This window comes from Leopardus geoffroyi, chromosome C3, assembly GCF_018350155.1.
Source record: "Leopardus geoffroyi isolate Oge1 chromosome C3, O.geoffroyi_Oge1_pat1.0, whole genome shotgun sequence".
Taxonomy (NCBI): Eukaryota; Metazoa; Chordata; class Mammalia; order Carnivora; family Felidae; genus Leopardus; species Leopardus geoffroyi.
Window position 1 is genome coordinate 63,042,015 of NC_059338.1, and position 25,782 is coordinate 63,067,796.

At 40.1% G+C, this 25,782-nt stretch overlaps 1 protein-coding gene across 16 annotated transcripts in view; it reads left to right on the plus strand.

Moving 5' to 3' along the window:
* Positions 1-25,782, plus strand: part of SDCCAG8 (SHH signaling and ciliogenesis regulator SDCCAG8) — a 246,791-nt gene that overhangs the window by 158,059 nt on the left and 62,950 nt on the right. For 10 of the 16 annotated variants that reach the window (XR_006705982.1, XM_045453149.1, XM_045453153.1 and 7 more), the window contains 2 exons: positions 1,261-1,369; positions 11,762-11,893. Coding sequence is in view for 14 of the 16 variants with exons in the window: in XM_045453149.1 (XP_045309105.1) it covers positions 1,261-1,369; positions 11,762-11,893 (241 nt within the window). In the remaining 2 variants the exon portion in view is untranslated. Of the gene's footprint in view, positions 1-672; positions 1,234-1,260; positions 1,370-4,470; positions 4,703-8,217; positions 8,291-11,761; positions 11,894-25,782 lie in introns of those variants that run through there. The other 6 variants (XR_006705983.1, XM_045453160.1, XM_045453152.1 and 3 more) reach the window with 6 other exon arrangements.

A 25,782-nucleotide genomic window follows, 5' to 3' on the forward strand; every position in this document is an offset into this window, starting at 1 on the left:
GCATTTGAAAGTAAAATGCACTTTCCAAGCAGGCAGTTTGATGTGTTCAGTCAGAGCATTATGTGGTTCCTTTCACTTTGGAGTTGTGTGTTCACAGACAGTGTTAGTCAAAACAAGACAGTGGCAGTCATTATAATTCCGCACCACATACTCCAAGCTGATTGTACTATTAAAAACAAAAGTTTAATTGATCCCGTCTCTTCCAGAAAAGTGTTGCCTGGTTTTTAGTGCCTTGATTTATTTTGCTCTGGATGATGCATGCTTTTTGCCAATCGATAGTTAACATTGAAAAGAAATAAAGGGACTTAGCAAAGCTTACACTTAAAGATAATTCGCACATGATTTCATTGCACTGCATTCGGTGACATGCTAAAAAATTAACTGCTTATCCTGTAGGTGGAAAATCGGTCATGTAAAATTCACTAAATCATCGATTTGCTTACAAAGAGGCAAATGTCATACCGACTCACATGAGTCCCTCCAGCACTTTCCAGACTCAATAGATGTTTTTCCACTAAAAGTAAAAGGAGGAAATTTCAGGAAAAATTAGCATTTGCCTTTCCTGCTTGCAGGATTCTGGCGATCGAGGGGTCTTGGGCAGAATCTCTGAGCGCTACGTGAGAGTATTTAACTGTTAAGACCACCTTAAGAGCACTCCCTTTTATTTTGCAGGAAAATATCACACTCTCTTCAATTCCTTTGACCAGATCTTCCTTGAAGCTCATGCTGTTGACAATGAAAGCTGAGTTCTAAGGAAATTATGTGTTTCACCTTCATAATGAAAGAACTATATACCAGGGGTGGGGATAGGGAAATATATGAGCAAATGTGAAACTCAAAGCAGGAGTTACAGTATACAAGAGAGTTCCTCAGTTATTTTGTTTTTGAATTATCTAGTCATGATTATTTTTGACACTCTGTTTATAGTAAAATTGTCAAAATAAAAATATAATATCTTGCCTATTACAAAGATATAAGCATCTTGAGGTTTCTGACAGTTTATCAGCACATTAAAACATTACCCCAAGCTGGTATGATAAAAAATGTTTCTGGTGTGTAATTATTAGAAAAATTAATGCCTCCCAAGATTTAGTGTCTTGCCAGGTGACTGGTGCTTCGACTTAGGACATTGAAATTGACCTAGTGGCTTATAGGAAATGGGTAGTGGTCTTAGTACCTTTACCACTCTACATACAGAAGCATGCTGTCACAACCATAAACATCTTATGTTGGGGGGGGGGGGGTTGTTGTTATTTCTAGAAAATGAACAGTATTCACTGCTGACCTCCCAGAATACATTTTTGACAAAGTTAAAGGAAGAGTGCTGTGCGTTAGCCAAGAAACTGGAACAAATCTCCCAAAAAAGCAGGTAAGTAATATGATAGAATACTTTCAGAGCACTGTTTGTGTAAATACTATCGTTTGTTTCCTTAAGAAAAAAAACAGCATTTCCACTATTTTAGAGTCTAATGTCAAAATTAGATATGTGTTGATATGTTAACTGTGAAAATATTTTCTCTGTATGAACGCTTTCTTGATTGTCCATCCAGACACCCTGGTGTGTTTTCATGATTATGTATACGTACTATTATTTGACTTTTTTAATGTTCAAAATTGATAACTATGAAACTTCAGAACACAACAGTCAAGATGACAGGTATTCTAATAAAGGATGTGGGTACGTTAAACAGTTGGAAAGTCTTATGTTAATACAGTTCATGTTTTAATCTATTCTCACTTTTCTCCGTGAACACACAGAAGCTATCTTTAGGTCAAATGATAATAGATGAGATGTGTACATATAACAGTGAAAGTAGGGGATACTTCAAAATACATAAACCCAAGCCATCCTATTGTTTCCCCTAAAATTGTTTTACTAGGACAGCTATCATTCATTTTGTAGGTACACTGTTTTTGTTTATTTGTTTTTTTAGTAGGCTCCACACCCAACATGAGGCTCAAACTCACCACCCTGAGATTAAGAGTCGTGTGCTCTACTGACTGAGCCAGCCAGCCGCCCTGGTACACTGCTCTTTTATAAAATACATTGATTGAGATCTTAATTATTTTTGGCACATTTTCTAATCAGATTATTTTAGCGAATGAATTATTTTAGACTCTAAATTGTCAAAAAAACAAAAAACAACAAAAAACCTGAGTTTTCACCTTGGCTCTGAGAGTAACTGTGTAGTCACGGACAAATTTATTCGACTTGCTTGAACTATTGTTTCCTCTTGTAAATGAACGATGTTGGACAGAGTCACTTTGAACTCAACTACGAAAGGCATCATTCATGTAACTAACAAGCTATCAGATATCACATTAAAATATAACCAAATGGAAAAATAACCTGTAGATCTCTTCTGTATTTTTCTGAAGCTCACTTAGATCTACACAGAACAAGCAGTAGTGCTCAGCAAACAAACTTCTGACGTTGGTATCTCATTCAGAAAGAATTTCCAGGAGGATCAGAGCATATCTGATGACCCTGAGCCCCATCTTGCGTTCCTGCATCAATGAGGTGGCTTAGCTGATGGAATCCCCATCCCTGAATCTTTTGAGGGAATCAGAAGGCTTACGTTATGAACTCAGTTCTTTCTGCTCTCAGAAAGACAGAGGCTCCCATAAAGCACCCAGAATGTGCTCTGACATGGGCACCTTCTTAACAAATACTAATTACACATCTTGTTTGGGTAGGGAAAAAGCTCAGGATGCTAAAATGCCAGATATTTTCAGGAAATTTGACAAGGGAACCCAAATGATTTTGTCATGGAAGAGACTCTCATAATATATCAACAGCACTTACTGCTAACTAGAAATGTGTGATTTGCCTCACATAAACCCAAAAGTATGTAATTTGTTAGAAGAAATAAACAACAGAACAACAACAAACTGGATCGTATAATTTAAGAAATTGATCTTGGACTTAAAAGATTATGTTATCTTAATATTGCTTTGTGATTATTAATTATCTTGCTCTCTAAGGAGACATAATTGGGGAAACTGCAGTGTATTAAAAGGAGGAGTTGCTATATGCTTGGTATATGTTACTTAATTCTTACAACTTGAGACAGGAATTTTTTTTTTAATGTTTTTATTTATTTTTTAGACAGAGAGAGACAGAGCATGAGCAGGGGAGGGGCAGAGAGGGAGGGAGACACAGAATCTGAAGCAGGCTCCAGGCTCCGAGCTGTCAGTACACAGCCCGACGCGGGGCTCGAACCCACGAACTGTGAGATCGTGACCTGAGCTGAAGTTGGACGCTTAACTGACTGAGCCACCCAGGCGCCCCCAAACAGGAATTATTACCTTCTTTTACAGATGAGGGACTCCATACTCGGGGTGTTGAAATAGCTGAGAAGTGGGAGAGCTCGAGTTCTATCTTCGATATTTCTAGTTCCGAAGCCAATGATCTTTCTTGTGATAAGTATAATATTTCACATCTACTACCAAAGAAAATCCAGGCCAAAGTAGTTATGATAAGAAAGTTTAGGAAAGAAAATTTAATCTTTAAATTCCCATGGAGTAGGGCGCCTGGATGGCTCAGTCAGTTAAGCATCCGACTTCAGCTCAGGTCATGATCTCAGGGTTGGTTCGTGAGTTCGAGCTCTGCATCAGGTTCTGCTCTGACAGCGCAGGGCCTGCTTGGGATTCTCTCTTTCCCCTCCCTCTCTCTCTCCCTCTCTCTCCCTCTCTCTCTCCCCCTCTCTCTCTCTGCCCCTCCCTCGCTCACGCACATAATGCTTTCTATTTCTCAAAATAAATAAAAACTTAAAAAAAAAAAATGCCCATGGAGAAGTAGGCATGCTTGTCATGTGAGGGTAAACCCGTGACCCTGGGTCAACTTGCGCCCTGTGCCCTGGGTCCTCTTTTTCCTGCTCTAGATCTGTTCATTCACCCTGTACTGATCCAGTGAAAGTGAACCCCAGCCCCTCTCCACCTCCTCTTGCTTAGGGTGCCTCCGGTTCCTGACCACTACTTTGTCAGTTGGGTGTGTTCTTTTATGCCTGGCACACAGATGGCACGCAACACATATTTACTGACTGAATGAATGAAACAAGTGTGGTTTCACCCCCCCCCCCCCCATATCCTAATCTGACTCTGGTCCCAACCTGTTCCTTTGTTGATGACAGGCGGTGTGCAGCAAAAGGCACTTTGGAATTCAGAAAGAGCTAGGTTTGAGTCTCACTCTGCCCCTGGGCTTCATGACCTTGGATACATTGCCTAATCTCTGCAAACCTCAGCTTCTCCATCTGAAAAACATTTCTAAAATCATGTTGCAGGACTGTTGTGGGAATCAGAAATATAGAGAGATACACGGGAACGCATATATACAGCCATGCATATGTAAAGCACCTGGCACCGTGCTCGATACGTAGAAATATAACTGTAGCCGATGGCATTGTTGGAAGGGTCTTGACAGGGGTGATTTGGATCTGACTTTGATGTAGCCGTTATTGTCTTTTCCAGGGAGGGTCTGAGTGCCGTTCTGACAGACACAAAGTCTATACCACAAGGAAATACTTTTTAAAGGCAAAGGAGGATCAGGGAAATGTGGATCTGGTTGTGTTTCAAGTCCTGCTCTGACGCCTTGTTTTGTAAATCTGAAGAATTAGAATAGGCGTCTACTGTAACTTTACAAGTGGACCCAAAACTAAGGCCTGGCAATCATAAGCACTCAAAAAACTGTTGCTTATTATAGGTAAGACTTTTAGGAGCCCCCGAAGTTTACAACGTATTCATTTTGTGTATCTCACAAGAAAGTGGTCAGTAGGCTAAACTGTGATTTTAAGGTTTTTTTGTTTGTTTGTTTGTTTACTCTTAATTTCTTCTCCACTGACTGAGTCTCTTTTCCTGCTGGCTCCCTCCATGAAGCCTAGGACATTTTCAAAATTCATATAAAATGTAACATGTGATTTCGACATTACCTTTTGCTTTGAATTCACCTATAGAACTTGAAGGGCTCAAATTGTTTCTTTTTTTAAAAAAGATTATAAACTTACTAAGCCTTATGGGAGACCTCCAGGAGCATGCCTCTGTATACCCGATACTAAACTTTTGGGATAAATAATTTTTCCTGTGCTTTGAGGTGAGGAAAACCTTGGGATTTTCTGAGCTTTCTAAAATTGTCATCGTTGTGGAAGCTCAGTCTCCAAAATAATTAAATCACGTGGTAATTTTGATCCAGCTTTTCCTCAGAGTACTATGGTACAATTTTTCTTAAAAGTAGGTGTATTTCTTTTGTGCCGGTCAACAATTTAAAACAGTCCTTGTTGCTCCCCTCGTCTTGCCCATGCCGTTTCTCTAAGGGTTCCATGTTATTTATAATCCCATACTAACCAAATGGATTCTTACCATTGATAATAAGCTTTATTTTTTAGTTCACAGATCCAGCCATTTGACTGGAGCCCATGCAGTCGCTAGGAAAGCTGACAATCTGGGCTCACCATTCCGTGGTCTCTAACTCCTTACCCCAGTCCCGTGCTGGGCTGCTCTGGGCAAGTGTTTTGAAACGGTTTCTCCGTGTGTGTCTGATGTATGTGTTTTCTCCCCAAGTAACTTAAGTCCTATCGCTCCCGTTCTCTGGAAGCCCTCCACAGCCGTTAGCAGGGTACTTTCTGCACGGCGCGTGCCATGCTGCCTGGATGGTGTCTGGAACTCCAGGGTTTGTGAATGGCACGTCCCATTTTAAAACTAAAAATGAACTGCCGATCCTGTGCCTTTTACATAGCTTGTTTTTTGACCACGAGACGAGAGAATTAATTCCATTTTGCTCTTAATTGGCACCGGGCAGACATTCTGGCTGATTTTAGTTGACGCTCTCATAAACTTTAGCTACCCTTCCGTCTCTCTTCCCCGGGACCCCGAGAGCTTATTACAGGGATAGGGTTTGTTTTTGAGGTTGGTAAGTGGAGATATTTAAATATCCTTGGTGCAACTGTGATTTCTCTTTATCCAAGTGAGGGAAGCGTTCCCTCTCCGCAGGCGCTTGGATGAATCAGCAGTGAGATGTTTGTGGTGTGGTTTGCTGTGCTCTGACCGTGGCCTGCGAAAGAGCTGAGAAAGGTTGGGCACTGGGAGGGGTGAGCCTCGGGCAGCTGCAGAGCGGAGATCAAGGCTGTGCTGGGTTGCAGGGTCTCAGCACTTGCTTGTGGAAGAGAAGGGCTCGGGAGCACACAACCCCGGTCTATGCGGCTTTGCGTCTCCTCTCTTTTCTGTCATTGTCACTTTCTGGGTTGCTAGGCTTGTGGATTGATGTCTAACACTGCCCATTGTGTATTTGTGATTTGCGTTTTGTAATTAAGAGGAACAATGGGAGTCCATTGGGTCTCGTTATATATAATGGTTGGTTTAATTTGTTTCACTTCTATCTTGTTAATTGTAAATTGATCATTAAGATTTGAATTCTAATCTGTCACTAGGGTTGTGGGTATTGAGGCTAGAGCAATGATCCTGGTTTTAATCACTGATGATGAGAAACAAATTTTATAATTTTGGTACATATTGCAGTTCATATATTTTAACACTGTATTTTATGGTGTTGTAAATATTGTTAAATGACTTTTAGTGTAGTTTTACTGTGTGGACTATAATGTATAAATTATATTACTGTTTTGGCAACAGTCGGTATCCAACTGTGTGAGTTTAATTGAAGTAAAGAACACACACCCGGTTGAACTATTTTTTTTTCCCCGGCATGTTTGGATGATGTTAGGTTGGGATGCTACAAAAATTATATTCTACAAGGAACGACTGATACTGACCTCTGCTAATTGTCACCAAAAGCCGAGTGAGAATCTAAAAGAATAAAAAATGACGGGGTCGTGTTTTCCCTTAAAAAACAGTTATTGCTGTAATCCTAATTATAGTAGTAAAATATCATACTTCATGCAAATGCAATTACACAATATAACTGGTGTATAAAAATGCAGGGGAAAGTTCATGCTTCTGTGAAGCCAGAAATTACCTAAATTTTCGATGAAAATGCATTAGAGTCATCTGTTCTTTTATATGACACTGGATAACCGTGCCACAAATGTAATCTCAGACTAACACAGAAACTTGTGCCGGAAGTTTACTCTCTGAACTTTGCAATCTATTTCTTTCAGTGTATCATGGGCCCCAGATAGACAAGACATGATGTCTGTGTACACTTACAAAGTTTTTATCGAACATTGGAACTTGGAAGTCAAATCAGCATTTTAAGCAAAGGGGAAAAAAAAAAAAACAAAAATATGTAGAGCAGAAAAAAATATTCTAGCAATAAAATACCTGGTAGTAGTATATACTTTTACAAAATAACATTTATATTTTTGTGGTCAAGTAAGACAACCTCATAGAGCATTTGGCTATAACTACAAGGTGGCTCAGTCAGTTAAGCATCCGACTTCGGCTCAAGTCATAATCTCACAGCTTATGAGTTCGAGCCCCACATCGGGCTCTGTGCTGACAGCTGGAGCCTGCTTCTGATTCTGTGTCTCCCTCGCTCCCTGCCCCTCCCCGACTCATGCTCTGTTTCTCTCTCTCTCAGAAATAAAAAAACATTAAAAAAATTTTTTTTAATTTTTTTTAATTCAAAAAAAAAAAAAGAAAAAAATATCCTGTGACATCACCATCCAGCTAACTATTGTTAACCTGTGGCATACTTCCTTTCAGTGAATTTGCATGTGGATGTAAATGTGTCTGTACATGTACGTTTACCTGGTGAGTGAGTTACACTGCATATATTATCCAATGAACATGCGTGTCTGCATCACTACTCTGGAAACAATTGTAATGGAGCCATTTGTATGCATAATTCATTAGACATTTAAGATGTTTCTGGTTTTTAACTGTAATGAATAATAATAATCTTGTCCATAATTCTGAATTTTTGATGATCCCCTTAGTTGAGATACCCTAAAAGGGGATCATTCGTCCAAAAACAATAAACCTTTTTTTTGTTTCTGTTTCAATCACAGGAAGCCTTTGAAGGCTATTAATGTGTACGACTTTGCTCAAGTACTACGCTAAATTCTTCTCAGTATATATGTACCCATCTCAGTATGTGACAAGAAAAAGTGAGAGATTTAAGAAAGGAAAAGTGAGAGGCAATATTGCATGGTGGGCCAGACAGCCCCCTTTAGAGCTGGATAGGCCAGTGTTTGTATCTGGGCGGGGCTAATCACCATTCCGGTGACCTCAGGCAAATCATTAAACCTCCTATTTACCTCACAGAGAAAAGGAAAGAAACACTTGCCCTGAGGAATTAATTGCCATCATTAATATGAAGGATGGATTCCACTACCTGGTGGAGAGTCGGCGTGCAATAAATCGGATTCAACCAGAATCCGATTTTATTATGCGTTTCTTTGAGTAATAGTGGAAATTGTATATTTTATAAATGTTTATTGGCCATTTCTGTTTCATCCTCTGTGAACATTTGTTTTATATTCTCCATATTTGTTTTTTTTTTTTTTAATGTTTATTTATTTTTCAGAGAGAGAGAGACAGACAGACAGAATGTGAGCAGAGGAGGGACAGAGAGAGAGGGGAGACACAGAATCTGAAGCAGGCTCCAGGCTCCGAGCTTGCAGCACAGAGCCCAAGGCTAGGCTCGAACTCACGAACCATGAGATCATGACCTGAGCCGAAGTCGGTCGCTTAACCGACTGAGTCACCTAGGTGCCCTCTCTGTATTTGTTTTTAATTGGAATTTTGATGGAGAGTAGGACAGCACTTTATTAAATGATGCCTCTAATCGTTTAGATTAGGTTTTTTTATGTGTTCCCATTTCTTTTTTTAATTTTGCAAATTTTGTTCCCGGTTCCTTTTGTTTTTCATGAAATTTTTTCAAGATCAAAGTGACTTTCAAAATTTTTTTTTCCAGGTTTATTGAGGTATATTTGATGTGCATCAGTATACGTTTAAGAAGAACAGCATGATGCTTTGATTTACATGTATTGTGAAATGATTACCACAGTAGGTTCAGCTAACATGACTTTATTTTTTGTCTTAAATAGGTATCCATTGCAAAAATTCAAAAAATACGGGAAAGGAAAATAAATTTTAAAAAATTCCTAATTCTGACACCTAGAGATAGTCAATACTAATATATGATATACACATCAAAATATTTTTGATTAGGGGATCCTGGGTGGCTCAGTCAGTTGAGTGTCCGACTTCAGCTCAAGTCATGATCTCGTGGTTCGTGAGTTCAAGCCCCGCGTCGGGCTCCGTACTGACAGCTCAGAGCCTGGAGCCTGCTTCAGATTCTGTGTGTCCCTCACTCTCTGCCCCTCCACCACTCATGCTCACTCTCTCAAATATAAAATAAAACATTAAAAAATTTTTTAATGAAAAAAATATTTTTGATTATAAAATGGAATCACTTTATATGCTGATTTTTACTTATTTTCCTTTCTTACCAGTATATCATATTTTTAGGTCAATGAATAACACTAACAGCCACACTGTCAGAATAGCCTCTTGATATTCCTTTGCATAAGTAATGTAACCAGTCTTCTGTTGACATATTTCTGGGTTAAGTTTGCAGATACTGGGTTGCAGAGCAAGACTGCTGCTAGAAAGGATGCTACTATGAACATTATGATTTTTTGTGCGTAAAGGTTTTATATTTTTATAATGTAAAGTCTATGTTTCCTTTATGATTATTCTTTTAAAAAGGGACTTTTTTCTGGGGAAGTACCTGAGAACAGACATTCTTCTGCATGTTTTCCTAATCAGGTTTAAGGATATTTTTTGTCTTTTGGGGATTAATTTCAGCGCATAGCCCTTGTTGTGATAGGAGACACTATCTTGCAAGAACACTAACAATTTCTTATAACTGCATTACATTCTCATATATTGTATGTGATTTTGAAAGGAGAAACCTAAACCATTATTGACTGATTTAGACTATTTCAAATATAGGTGAATTCTTATTAGAAGAAGCAAATGTAGATCGAGTACTTGATCTAAGCTCGAAAATGAGATAATCCCGGCCCTCATGTATAATCTAGTAAGAAAGATGAGGTGTAGGGCACAATTCAGAGGAATAAATGATAAGCTAATGTATGAGTAAAAGCCAGAGGTAGTTTCAAAAAATGTGCTGACACATTGAGAACTGCAAAGTATTAATCAGGGCGAGCTTCCTTTGAGGTGATGCTTGAATCAAGATGAAAACAAAATGGGGAATGAGGTGAACACAGAGTGACAAATTGCTTGGTACAGTGACACCGCTTGGTCCTTCCAATGATGCGGAGCAAACCCACCTCTTCTCTTGACCGGGAAGAAAAGACTCTCTCACCTAATGGAGGAGGAATCCTTTCTTTGGAGGGACGTAGATCTGCATCAAGTGTCTTACTTGAACTTCAGGAAGCATACCAGTCGTTAACTGCTCGTATTTTAATTGCAAGAATTTTAAACTTTCAGTTCCAGTCTGTGGGGCAGTGGAACATGAGGAGGTGGTGACCACAGGAGCAAGGTTTGTCTAAATCAAGGACAGGGATACAGTTTTTCTCAGAGAGATATCTTTCTGATCTTCAGATTTTGAGACTTGAGCTAATCCTCCACGATACAGAAGAGGCAGCAAGCATATTTCCTGAGGGACATTAATCATCACCAGAGTACATATCTGTGATCCCAAAAATGAAATATGTGAAGACAGAAAGAAGACAGGGAAATGGTACCTGTTGTAGCAAAGTGGAGGAAGGTGAGGCTTCAGTGTCTCCAGAGGGGCACTTCTTTGTGAAGCAAGCTGATCTGCTCTCAGGATTCCAGAAAAACTTGGAAGGCAGAAGTGGAACTTAGGACTGAAAGCAAAATTGACAGTTCCACCCCCACCCCATGCAGCCAGTGACTGTCCTTCTCCACCCAGGAAATTAGGGCCTTCCTCTCTGAAAAGCTTAAACCAGCAGGCTCTGGTTAAAAGAGGGGCACTGAAGGGGAGATGAGAGAAATTAATAGAAAGTCTGCATTCTGAAAGGCGAGATCCCTACCTCTCTATTTCCAACTAGCCCCTAGAACACTACTGGTTAGTGTTATACACAATAACCAGGGAACAGGAGGATTCTTCTGTTGAGAAGCCGAATGGCCACAGAGGAAAGAATTATAGACACTGATATTAAAAATCTCCCACTGGATAAGATGGCTTCACGTTCTGTCACCCTACCCTAAAGCCCACTGACATAATAAACTACTTAGCCAGCAATGACCAATATTCAGGTAGCCACAGAATGTAAATAGAGATCTTGATTTAACCACACACTGAAATACTAGTAGTTACACTGAGAAGCTGGAGATGGGGTCGGGGATAGAGGAGTGCCATTTTTCATTATTATGCCTTTTGGAACTATAGGACTTAAATCATGTGCCATTGCATTAGCTATGTTAATTAAAAGAAACAACTCCCCGTCATAGAGATGGGATCTGGGGTTGCTCCTTTAACAGCATGGTAGCTGGCCTGTGATAGGCACTTGATAAATATTGGGTATGAATACGAGTCATGATCACTCTTGTGTCGCTCCTTGAAGACGCCATGTCTTTTGGAGCAAGTTTTTATTCCTTTCTCTACCCACCACTTGAGTCCCTGAATGCATTGTATGTCTCCACTAGACAGTTTGCAATTTCTGAGATATTCTGTTTTATATAAAATAACTTGTCTTCACACTGTTATGTTTAAGTATGGAGTTGAAGGTGATGCTAAGGTTATACAGTAAAAACATGCTCTGGTGGTAAGAACCTTTAACACCTTGTCATTTCTGTGTGTTCACCTCTCTAGATCTGAAATAGCTCAGCTCAGTCAAGAGAAAAGGTATACGTATGACAAACTGGAAAAGTTACAGAGAAGAAATGATGAATTGGAGAAACAGTGTGTCCAACATGGGAGACTACATGAGATAATGAAGCAAAGGTAATAAAGATTTAATAATCAACTGACATGCCGTATATTAAAAGGGGGTTGGTTCGGGGCGCCTGGGTGGCGCAGTCGGTTAAGCGTCCGACTTCAGCCAGGTCACGATCTCGCGGTCCGTGAGTTCGAGCCCCGCGTCGGGCTCTGGGCTGATGGCTCAGAGCCTGGAGCCTGTTTCCGATTCTGTGTCTCCCTCTCTCTCTGCCCCTCCCCCGTTCATGCTCTGTCTCTCTCTGTCCCAAAAATAAATAAACGTTGAAAAAAAAAAAAATAAAAAAAAAAAAATAAAGGGGGGTTGGTTCAAAAGCAGGATGGGAATCGATGTGGAATAAATAGAATTCATGGTCACTGTGGTACTCAAAAGACATGCTTGAAATCCAATACTCTTAAGCATTAATGCTTTCTCAACTTAAGTTGTTCTTATGATACACAGAAGGGAGAGCATATCCCCTTTTTACTGTTCTAGAGACATAGAGTTAGGTTTAAGAGAGAACTTTGTAGGAAAACATCTACCTTTAAGGTCTAAGTCGGTAACTTAATATAGAGGAATTTCATAGAAATTAGGCTTCACGTGTGTTTTGTGAGATAAGACATGTACAAGGCCTAAGAAGGTTAAATATCTTAATCAGAGGTTTCACTGGTAGTGTTGCTCGAGTCAGGATTTGACTCCACACCTCTTGGTTCTTCCTGGTGGTATCACTTTGAGCAAGCTACTTGACCTCTCTGAGCATCGGTTTCTTCATCTGTATTTTGGGGCTAGTAATGGCCAGTTTGCAGCTTGATATAAAGATCAAATGTATGTAAAGCTCCCAATGGCCACCCACTGAATGGCACCAATGATATTGACTCCCTTTTTCTAGATGAAGAAACACAAGCTCAGAGAGAGACTAATGGATTTGCTCCCAGTGGTAGGTTGAGTAAGTGGTAGAGTTCAGACTTGCAGCCTGATCTTTTGAGTCCAAATTCCTTTCCATTTGTGCACTATTATTTTGTAATAAGCCCAGCTCCTTATCATTTCCTGTAAATGTTTGGTTTATAATTTCTATATAATGATGGATTCCCCATGGGAAAAAAAACTCAATAATGTCCACCACACGATGAATTGGTTGCTGCCGATTTAGACTCCACATGGCAATCCCATGTGTAACACGACAGCCAGCTTTTCCAGTGGTTTTCTGGGCCCCCAGGTCCCCATTCCTATCCCACCTCCCTGACACCCCACACCTTCTCTGCTTCAAAAGCAACTGTTGATATAATTGAGAGGAAAATGCAAATGCTTGTAGACTCTTTTTATTTTGTCTGTTAAATTTAAAGTCAACATAGAGCCTTTGGGGAGGGGGTAGTTTACAATTTTGATCACTTGCTCCATTGAAGAAAAGAAAGGGAGTCAGAAAATGGCACCGCCTTTTAGTCACCAAAATATTAAAATATGAGTGTTTTTGGAAAACATTAATTGTTCATTTATTTACTGATTAAAATAGTTACTTAATCTCAGACACCGTTCTAGGCCAGACTAAAATATTTTAGGTTTTGTGGGCCACACGTGCTTTCTGTCACACAGTTCTTTGTTTCATTTCTGTTTTTGTTTTTTTAAAAAATAAATTTTTTTAACGTTTATTCATTTTTGAGAAACAGACACGGAGTGTGAGCAGAGGAGGGGCAGATAGAGAGGGAGACACGGAATCTGAACCAGGCTCCAGGCTCTGAGCTGTCAGCACAGAGCCCAACACGGGGCTCAAACTCAGGAACTGCAAGATCATGACCTGAACCAAAGTCAGACTCTTAACCAACTGAGCCACTCCGGCACCCCTCTGTTTTGGTTTTTTCCAGCCTCTTAAGAGAGCAAAAGCTTTCTTAGCTGGAGGGCCAGCAAATCCTGCCAGAGGATTTGTCCTGCCCCTTGAGCTACAGTGTACCCCATACTAGGCAATCAAGGCATCTTTCTTGTTTTTTTTCCCCTAAATTTGTATTAGATTTCACAAAATGCACTCACCCATGTTATCTCACCTTGAAACAAACCTGTTTCTATCTGTTCTAAGCTGTTACTATCATCCATTTCCAGATGGAGAACTAAGGCTCAAAAAGAAATAGTTGCCAGCTAAAGGTCAGATAGCAAATTAATCATTCATTCATTCAACAAATATTTATTGATTGCTACTGACTGTCCTGTTCCCCACCACATGCTGGGAATAAAGCAGTAAAGTAAATATAGTCCCCAGTGTCATGGAATTTACAGACTTACAGGGAAGATGGATATAGACAAAAGACTTTCACAAATATCTAATTAGTCGTGATAGCAATTAGTTCTACGAAAGAGAAATGTACTTGGTAGGTAAAAGCACATCAAATAAGAGGGCTTAGCCTGATCAGGAAGAGTTTCAGTGAGGAAAATGGTACTTCAAATGAATCTGTAAATGTCGAGATAGGGGCGTCTAGCTTTCTAGAACAGGAGTTGGCAAACTGTGCCCCAGCCCACAGCCCATTGTGTGTGGCTTATCCACGTGCTATCTGTGCTGAGTCAGACTGTGCTATAAGAGCTGAGTGCTTGAGTCAGACTGTGACCTACTGGCCCAAGAAGCCTAAAATATTTGCTCTCTGGTCTTTTCCTAAAAAAGTTTACCAGCTTCTGTTCGAGGGAAAAGAAAACTGTAAAATTGAACATCCTGAGGTAGGACTCCTGAGGAAGGAAAGAAATGTGTGTGTTTAACAAAGGGAAAGAACAACACAGGTGACGTTGGAGAGGCAGGTGAGGGCCAGACCTAATGGCAGGGCCGTTAAGTTTTTATTACAAACCTTTAGCTTTATCCTTTTAGTAAAGAGCAGAAATAATTAAAAGTGTTGTTGGTTTTAAAAGAATGATGTGATCAAATTTCCATTTAAAAAATAGCATTCCAGGGGCGCCTGGGTGGTTCAGTCGGTTAAGGGTCCAACTCTTGGTTTCGTCTCAGGTCAAGATCTCACAGGTCGTGAGTTCTAGCCCCGCGTCAGGCTCTGTGCTGACAGTGCAGAGCCTGCTTCGGATCCTCTGTCTCCCTCTCTCTCTCTGTCCCTCCCCTGCCCCCAGAATAAATAAGCATTAAAAAATCAGCTTTCTAGGTCCTGAGTAGATCATACGTTAGAGCAGAGCCACAGTATTTACATGAGCTCCAGTTAGGGAGCTCCAGGAGAGGTTAGTGATAATGGCTTGGACTTGATATGATGGTAATAATGATGGAGAGAAGTAAAGAGATTGGAGAAACGTGTAGGAGGTGAAATCAACAGGACTTAATAATTGGTCGGCTCTGTTGGGTGGTAATGGGGGACATCAAGGATAATACCCATATTTCTGAGTTGAGCAATGGGTACATAGTGGTGCCACTTAGAGGACATGCACAAAAGAAGCAGGTTTGCGGCGGAGATGGCTCGGTTTTGGGAGAGGAGAGACCAAGTGTTAAGTTTGACTCTGTGGAACTCAGCATGCCGATGCCTCGTCCAAATGGAAAGGTCAGATAAACAGGTGGCCATAGAGACTCAGCTTAGGAGACAAGTCTGGGCTGGCGATAGAAGTCTCCATCGGCCCATCGAGGATATTTGAAACCTTGGGAGTAAATGATGTAGTGGATCGCCTGGAGGGAGAATACAGTAAGAAGGAAAAAGGGCTTGCTGGACCCTAAAGAACATGGGCATTTTCAAAGATAAGGTAGAGGTTGGTAAAAGACTTGAAGACGAGTAACCTGGGAAATAAGTGGAAAGCCGGAAGAGCATGCTGTCATGTGTTCTGAGGGATGCAAGTGTCTCAGGAAAGAGGAGGGCTCGACCAGATGTGCTGAGTGATTGAGTGACTCAAACTATCCAGTGGACTTGGTGACGTAGACACGGCACTGGTCACACGAACATAAGTATTGTTGGTAGCAGTGTATGGCAACCATATTGGGCTGAAAAGTTAGCGTGAGCTGAAAAACTGATACAGCAAATTTGAGCTGCTTTCTCACGAAGTCTGTCGGCAGAGGAGAGTGGGAAGCATTGAGGAAGCAAGAGAGACAGACCAAACAGCGGGGGACAGGGAAATGGATGAGGAGGGACATTTTAAACAGAGAATTTTTGGTTTTAGGTTGGAATAGATGTGAATGTATTAAATTCTGATTGTCAAGTTCATTAAAGTTGTGGAGTCAGGAAAGTTACATTTTCCAGGTGGTGATGTGGAATCCCTGGCGTCCACAAAGGCAGTCTAGGGAATTCACGTTAAAGACAGCAATGGCACTTTTTTCTGGTTATGTTTTAAAATAAGTGTGGGTTTCCATATTTCACTGCAGAAAATAGAACCACGGGAGACCTCCACAGTGTTTGCGGAGGGAATAAGCCGACAGCCAGTAGAGACCCACTAGGTGCACACGTGTGCTGCCCTGTGGTCAAGTGTTGTGTTACCAACAATAGCTAGCAATCCTGGGGGCTTTGTCAGTTATACAGGTTTACATAGTTTTATTTTCTTTCTTAAGGTAACGTGTAGCTTACATTACATACATAAGAGCCATTGACCAAAGGCCTGAAATGTAACAAATTAATAATGAGTCTTAAATTGGTAATTCTTCTATAAACTACCTCCAAATGATCTTTACCAAATCTATTATGTTGTATTTTCCTAATAGAAATTTTATTCCTTGAAAATCAGTGTTAAAAATAGGAAATGGGGATGGGGGCGCCTGAGTGGCTCAGTCGGTTAAGCGTCCGACTTTGGCTCAGGTCATGATCTTGTGGTTTGTGAGTTTGAGCCCCATGTCGGGTTCTGTGCTGACAGCTTGGAGCCTGGAGTCTGCTTCAGATTCTGTGTCTTGCTCTCTCTCTGACCACCCCCCCACCCTACCCCCCCCACCCCCACTCACGCTCTGTCTCTCTCTGTCTCAAAAATAAATAAAACGTTAAAAAAAAAATAGGTAGGTGCACCTGGCTGGCTCAGTCGGTAGAGCATATGACTCTTGATCTCGGACTTGTGAGTTCAAGACGCATGTTGGGCCAAGAGCTTACTTAAAAAAAAAAAAAAAAGAAAAAAGTATTGATTTTTATCTAATCTGACATTTCAATTTTGGGTAATTAAGACTCTTCACTGTTTTCAGCAAAGTACCTGAAAATAGAAGCCTGAAATCTTAATTTATCATTTAAAAGCAAAATAAGACAAAATTTGGCAAATAGAATCCAACAATATTTTATTTTTTTAAACTTTTGTCAGACTTCTATAAGCCTTTTTGAAAAGTTTATTTTATTTTTGAGAGAGAGAGAGAGAGAAGGGGAGAGGCAAGGAAAGAGGGGAACAGAGGACCCAAAGTGGGGTCCATGTTTACAGCAGAGAGCCCTATGCAGTGCTCAAACTCATGGACTATAAAATCATTACCTGAGCCAAAGTCAGATGCTTAACTGACTGAGCCACCCTGGCACCCCCAACAATATTTTAAAAGAGTTATACACTACATTGAAGTACGATTTATCATTGAAGTGTGTAAGACTGGTTTAACATTCAAAAATCAGTTAACGTAACCCATCACACAAATGGGCACATGATCATATTAATAGATGCAGAAAAAAGCATTTGAAAAAATCCAACACCCATTCATGATAAAAACTCACAGAAAACTAGAAGTAGAGGGGAGACTTCCTCAGCTTGTACAGAACATGTACAAAAAACCTAGTGCTAATATCATACTTAATGGTGAGAAATTTGAAACTTTCCCACAAAGATCAGATATAAGATAAGGATATTCCCTTTCACCCCTCCTTTTCAGCATCACACTGGAAGTTCTAGCTAATGCAGTAAGACAAAAAAGGAAATAAAAGGCATAAAAACTGGGAAGGATGACAGAAAACTGTCTTTGTAGATGACGTGACATCTATGTAGAAAATATGAATGAATCAACAAAAAAATTACTGGAACTAATAAGCAGTTATAACAAGGTTGCGGGATACGAGGTTAATATATGAAAATTAATCACTTTTCTAAATACCAGCAATGAACAACTGGAATTTGAAGTTAAAAATTCAACACCATTTATATTAACAATTAGAAATTAAGTACTTAGGTATAACTCTAACAAAATATGTACGAGATTTATATGAGGAAAACTACAAAGCTCTGATGAATGAAATCAAAGAATTAATAAAGGGAGAGATATTCCATGTTCATAGATAAGAAAAGTCAATATTGTCAAGATGTCAGTTTTTCCCAACCTGGCCTATAGATTTAATGTAATCCCAATTAAAATTTCAGTGATTATGTGGGTAGTGGCAAACTACTTCTGAAGTTTGTATGGACTGACAAAAGATCCAGAATAGCCAAGACAATTTCAATATAATGAAAGAGAGGAGCAAAGTTCGAGGACTGACTCTATCTGACATCCAACTTACTGTAGTAATCAAGACAGTGTAGTCTTTGAGAAAGAATGGACAAGTAGATCCATGGAACAGGACAGAGAGAACTAGGCTCAAATTAATATAGTCAAATGATCTTTGATGAAGGAGCAAAGACAATACGACGGAGCGAAGATAGCTTTTTCAACAAATGGTGCTGGGATAGGTGGACATCCATGTGCAAAAAAAAAAAAAAAAGAAAAAGAAAATAGTAAATCGAGTCACAGATCTTACGCCTTACACAAAAATTAACTCAAAATGGATCACAGACCAAAATATTAAATTCAAAACTTTGAAACTCCTAGAAGATAACCCAGACGACCTTGGGAATGGTGATGACGTTTTTAGACACAGCACCAAAGGCGTGATCCAGGAAAGAAGTAATTGGTAAGATGGACTTTATTTAAGTGTAAAACTTCTGCTTTGAGAAACATGATGTCAAGAGAATGAGAAGAGACAAGCCACAGCCTGGAAGAAAATATCCCGTATCTGATAAAGGATTATTGTCCAAAATACTCAAAGAACTCTTAAAACTCAACAGTAAGAAAACAAACAACCCAATTAAAAAATGGGCCAAAGACCTTAGCAGACACCCCACTAGAGAAGAGATACAGATGGCAAATATGAAAAATGCTCCAAATCATATGTCCTCAGGGAAGCGCAAATTAAAACTACAGTGAGGTACCACTACATACCTGTTAGAATGGTCAAAATCCAGAACACCGACACCATCAAATGCTAGCAAGGATGTGGAGCAGTAGGAACTCTCATTCACTGCTGGTGGGAATGCAAAATGGAAGACAGTTCAGCAAATTATTACCAAACTGAATGTATGGTGCAGCAGTCATGCTTTTTGGTATTTGCCCAAAGAAGTTGAAAACTTGTATCTACTCAAGAACCTATACAGAGATGTCTATAAGAGGCTTTACTCATAATTGTCAAAACTGGGAAACAAGTAGGATATCCTTCAGTAGGTGCATGGATAAAGTGTGGAACGAGCAGACAGTGGAATGTTACACAGCGTTATAAAGAAATGAGCTATCAGGCCTTGAAAATACATGGAGGAACCTTAAATGTTTATTGCTAAGTGAAAGAAGCCAGTCTGAAAAGGCTACGTGTTGCATGATTCCAACTGTATAACATTTTGGAAAAGACAAAATGACAGAGGCAGTAAAAAGATCAGTGGTTGCCATGGGTACCAGTGGGGAGGAGAACATAGGATCTCTAGGGCGGTGAAAATACTCTGGATGATACCCTAATAGTGTCTGCATGTCTACATGTCATTCTACATTTGTCTCAACCCATAAAATGAAGAACACCAAGAATGAACCTAATGTAAACCATGGACTTGGGGTGATTGTGATGTGTCAATGTCCATTCATCAGTTGTAACAAATGTGCTGCTCTCTGGGGATGCTGATAGTGGCTGGTGGTCTACACATGTGTGGGGACGGGAGGGTATATGAAAAGTTTCTGTGCCTTCCCCTCAGTTTTGCTGTGAGTCTTAAATTACTCTCAAAAAAAAAAAAAAAAAGACAATAGACAAATGAAGCAATAAGAGTAACAGTTGAATTTTACATTAAAAAAACAAGAATCCTCAAAAATATCATGTTGCTATTTTTGTAGGTTTTTGATTCTTATACATCTATTTAATTTAAAATCTACATTTTAGAGAACACTTTGTTCCTAAAACGTATTATGTTACTGGCCAATTGTGCCTTTTTGCTTATATAATTAATTCATTAAGAATTTAATTTATGTAAATGAAATAGCTGGTATTATTTGTTACATAGGAAAATTATTTTAAAAAATTTTTTTAACAGTCATTTATTTTTGAGAGACAGAGAGCACAAGCAGGAGAGGGGCAGAGAGAGAGGGAGACACAGAATCTGAAGCAGGCTCCAGGCTCCAGCTGTCAGCACAGAGCCTGAAGCGGGGCTCGAACCCACGAACCGCAAGGTCATGACTTGAGCCGAAGTCAGATGCTTAACTGACTGAGCCGCCCAGGTGCCCCTCTTTAGTAGTCTTTGGACACTTAATAATTTCTCTCGTGTGGAGAAACCTGATCTGTGACAGTGCCTCACTTTGGATGAGAACTGCCCCGTCTGTGGAGTGGCTGTCAGTGTGGGTTTGTCTGAATTTTCCTCATCATTAGGCTGAGGTCGGGCATTTTTGGCATGAATCCCACAGGGTTGTGTCCTCAGTACATCATGTTGAGGAGAACGAGCCGTCACCATGTCCTGCCACTGGTGGTGTGGACTTTGATCACTTGGTCGAGATAGTGTCTGCCAGATCTCTCCGCTCAAGAGAAATTATTAAGCATCTTGTGGGGAGATAGGTAGAGACCATGCAAATCCATTTCTCATCATATTTTTTAATAGGTGATGTTTCTTAGGACATTTTCAGGTTCAGGAAAATTACTTTAAAAATAAGCCTTATATTAAAAAGTTTTAATGTATACCTATTCCAAATACAATTTATTACTTTAAAAATCCCTCTTAATCATACCATATAAAAACTATGAAATCATTTCACTGATTCCTAAGGGGGTTCACAAAAGTATGTATTTCTGGAAGGGGTTTGAGAATCAGATGAATTTGGAGATTTCCAGGACACCAAGCTCGAGCCAGGATTAATCCTGGACCAGGAGTGGGTCACCTCTTGCATTGCGCAGAGGTGGCTCAGAGAAGGATATGAGCTTATGAATGTGGCTTCCCAGATAGGGTCCTGGTAAAGTGAGCTGAGGCCAGAATTGGCTTATTCTCTGTTTATCGGGCATCTACTTAGTCCCAGTCACCACTCGAGGCTAGGGGGTACAGAGGTGAAAAGGGTCTACTCCCTCTGCCTCTCTCCCCTGGTTGCAGGCTCCCTCTGTTTGGGCTGATGGGGGTCAGGGAGCTCCAGAGTGACATCACAGACCATCTCCTGGGAGGTCCCTCCTGCTGTTCTCATGTCTCCAGGAGCTCCACAGGCCAGAAGAAGGGGTATCTCGGGGGACTCACCTCCATTGGCAGCCTGGGCAAGAGTCGGTTGTCCTGGAGTGTTTGTTTGATCTCTTGTTCTGACTTGTGTAAATCAGAAGTCCATTGATGTTGGCTTTGGGTCTATAGTCATACAGCTTTTCCTGTCCCTGAGGAAATGTTTTGAGTTGATCTTCCCTCATTTAGAAGACTAATCAACTTACAAACCAAAGTGCCCTGGGTCATGATGGCAGAAGATTGACCCAACATCATAGGACCATTCTGCAGTTCTCAGGGGCAGTTTAAAATCGATTACGTGGAAGTTTTAAAAGTACCAAGATTTAGTTCTTATAATCAAAACAATTTATTGAGAATGCTAACGCAATATTCCACTGGCTTCCGCGCCTTGCCAATCTCCCAGGACCCCACACAAACTCAGGTAGTTTGACTTCCGATGATCTGGGGGGCGCAGGGCATGCAGTTACTGATGTCTCATTAGTGTTGCCCTGAGGTCATCTGGGTTTTTAATGCTGCTGTTCTTGCTTTCACTTGTAAAATGCTCTTCATTTAGCTTCATGGTAATTAATTTCATTTGTCCTGAGTTGTTTTGTTAACCTCCCAGGGTTCCATATTGCTTACTTGCTCCAGCAGCGTATTGTCTTCTCCATAACTGTGTTTCAAGTCCTATATGAATTGTAATTCAGAGTGAATTGTCTGCATCTCTCTTGCTAAAGCAAATGTATGTATAATCCCCACCTCCCATCTCCTCCCACCCTCACCAATTTGCTTTAGAGAGGCACTGCTTTGGCGATGTGCTGCTTGGGAATCTGTATTTTTTGGGTAACTGACAACATACTGTTAAAAGTAAATTAACATAACTCCTGTGCTATTTTAGATTTATTTATATACCATTATTTTGTAATATAAAATTATAGAAGATGATAAGTAATCCATATGGTGCTGAGAAAGAAGCTGCATCCTGTTTATTTTGAAATGTTTCTTGGGTATCTCTAGCCTTCATGTTGCTGGACCATGGAGATGTGGGGAATTAGGTAGGCTGCCTCCCTAGAGGGTCTAAGGACAAACGATCTGAGAGTATTGTGTAGAGGAAAGGAGGAAGCTACGAAAACCAGGAACAACTTAGAAAACTTGACCCTTTCCCCCCAAATTATACCAAAATTATGAGCCAGTTGGGGTTAGCCAGCAATCACTTTAAAATCCAATTATTCCATGTATTATTGACAAGTCCCTAAGAGGGCTGGAAGCCAGGTTCGATTATATTTTAATGGGAAGACCTGAAGTCAGATTGCTTTCCTCCCAATAACAGAGGAGGTTGTAACTCCAGGAATTAGAATTCTGATCCGGGAGTGGATAATACGTTATTTAGAGCAGCCTGTCTAGACACTACAATTGGAAGAAGGCAGGCACTGTCATAGCTGATCACCTGAGAAGGGATGAAATGGAAAGATACCCAACAAAACAGAGTAAGGAAGATGCCACAGATGTTTTAATATAATTCACATGTCTTTCTAGAATAGGCCCAATACCCAAGAAAAGGAGGAAAAAAAGCCTCCCTTTCATTTATTCATGAAATCTTTTTTGAGTGCTTATCATATAGCACTGATATGCTTTGGATAAATCACTCGACAAGCAGACAGATATCCCTGCCTTTCTGGAACTTATATTCTTTAAGCTGCCTTCAGGTTCTAGTCCTCTGCTTGTAAGACCTAAAACGGGAAGTAAAGAGACAAGTGTATGGTAGTTAAGAGCATGCATCCAAGGGGGCACCTGGGTGGCTCAGTCGGTTAAGCGGCCGACTTCGGCTCAGGTCACGATCTCGCGGTCCGTGAGTTCGAGCCCCGTTTCGGGCTCTGGGCTGACAGCTCAGAGCCTGGAGCCTGCTTCTGATTCTGCGTCTCCCTCTCTCTCTGACCCTCCCCCGTTCATGCTCTGTCTCTCTCTGTCTCAAAAATAAATAAAACGTTAAAAAAAAAATTAAAAAAAAAAAAAAGAGCATGCATCCAAGTACCAGACCCTCTGGGTGTTTCTTGTTTGCCACTTCTTAGCCATGTGGTCATGAGAATATTCCTGAAATCTTACTTTTCATCATCCTCACTCCCTCACTTCCTTCATCTGAAAAATGCAACCTTATAGGAATGTGATCGTTGCCTAAAATAATCCATGAAAAGTCTTTAGAATGGTGCCTGACACAGACTTAGTGCTCAACAAATGTTTCACACTATTATTCATTCAATATCCTCTGTTCAACATACTTATCAGCCCATTAACACACGCCAGGCTCTCTTCCAGATTCTGGGGATGGGGATGGAACAAGAACTTCAGAGGCTAACATTCTAGAAGGTAGTTTATTTACATTATGGGTTAAATTGGCTCTCATGAGCTAGTCTGTGAAATAAAATACCATGTTTACGTAAATATTGTTTCCATGGGGAAATCCCTTCTGAATCTCCAACAACTGGTTTATGGAGAAAAATCTTGGACCATACCTGGGATATGTCTAAGGTTTTCTAAGTGAGAGTATGTGAATGTGTGTGTGTTTATGTGTATACGTGCTCCATTCAGTGGTGGAAGTGTTCAGTATGAGCCCCAAATAAAATTTCAAGAGGGATACTTGTTTTAAAAAGTCATATTTTCAGCATAGTTGGGAGTGAGGAGGACAAACAGACAACCAACCAACCAAACAAAAAACTAACAGATTTTAACTTCTATTCCTGGGAAGGAAATTGTTACAACGTTTAAAAATTTAAAAATAAAAACTCTAAGAACATAAAGTAGTAGGAAATAGCTAATGCCATTTTGGAGACAAATATTTTAGCAAACCAACCATTATAAGCCAGTTATAATATTTTTATAATGTTTATTATATTATATTTTTTCACAATTAAGTCTGGATACTGAAAAATATTCAATTAAAAAAAAGTACTAAACATATGTTCAAATTGTACAAAGAACCACTAGAGGTTATGTGCTCTGAACACTCTTTGGACAGAGCCTTTGCTAGAAAGAGCAGGCAAATTTCTGTTCTGACATTACAGGACAAAAAGTGTATTTCCATGCTTAAAATCCCTACGCATTTCTTCCAGCGTAAACCGCTTTTAGTGAGCTCACTCTCTAGAGCCAAATTTCTCTCTCTGGTTTTATTGTTTAGGTAGACTGAGAACTTCTCATGAGCGTTCTCATTACCTTAACCCTTATGATTTAAAAGTTAATTTAGTGCTGGAGCGCCTGGGTGGCTCAGTCAGTTAAGCGTCTGGCTCTTGATTTCAGCTCAGGTCATCATCTCATGGTTTGTGAGTTCGAGCCCCACATTGGGCTTTGCACTGACAGTGTGGAGCCTGCTTGGAATTCTCTCTCTCTCTGTCTCTCTCTCCTTCTCTCTCTTTCTCTCCCCCCCTCCTCCCCTCCTGTGTGCTCTGCCTCTCAAAATAAATAAATAAACTTAAAATTTTTTTTTTAATAAACAAAATTTAATTTTGTGCTTTTAAGTTAAGTAGGATCTATTTTTAATATCAGTAGTCATGTTTGTTGCTTTGCTGTGAACTAGAATTTTAAACATTGCATGTTAAATATGAAAACCTGTACTAGATTGTCTGGCTTGAGCTCTATTTTATATCTTCTGGCGTATTAATATATCCTTATATTTAGTAACATTTATTAAGCATTGAGCATACAAAAGCAAAAAGCCATCATCTCTACCCTTAAGGAGTTTCCAGACCCACAAGGGAAGCACACGGTAATCCCAGTGGAATAATCTACTCCAATACGATTAACCCAGGGTGCTCTGGGAGCACATCAGACTGGCACCTTACCCAGGTTTGGAGGGACAGGGTACAGTTCTTTAGAGAAACAGTTCCTGACTGAATCCTGGAAAGAGGTAGAAGTAATCTTAACAGAGAAAAAGGAGTACATGTGTGAAGGTCCTGGGGGTCAAGGAGAACATGGTCTCTTCAAGAACTGACGCCATGGCATTAAAATCTAAAGGGAGACTGAATAGTAGATGAGGTGGAGGAAGTAAGCAGAGGGGTCAGGTCTTCCCTTCCTCTCCCTGTCTCTCCTCCTTCTGGACCTCTGCTTACACATTGGTTAGACCATCTGATGGTGGCCCGTAGCTCTTGGGTATACCATTCTAGACTCTCTCCCCCATCTTTGTATTTCACTTGGGATCATTTCTGTTGGCCAGTCTTCAAACTTAATGATTTTCCCACTCTGTTGAGTTCCTTCTGCCAATAGGCCCATCACATGTATTCTTTATTTCTGATGCTTTTTTGTTTGTTTGTTTGTTTTTATTTCTAGCCTTTCTATTAGACTGTCATCATGGCTTATGATGGGGATGGGGATGGGATGGACTTCATAGGAAGGCTTCCACAGGGTCAGCTCCTTTGTATGCTGGAGCTGATTATTAAATTTTTAGAAATGTGTGAGGCATTTGACATCATGTTGGTAGTTTTATTTTTTTAATATTTTATTTATTTTTGAGAGAGAATGTGAGTAGGGGAGGAGCAGAGAGACAGGGGGACAGAGGATCCAAAGTGGC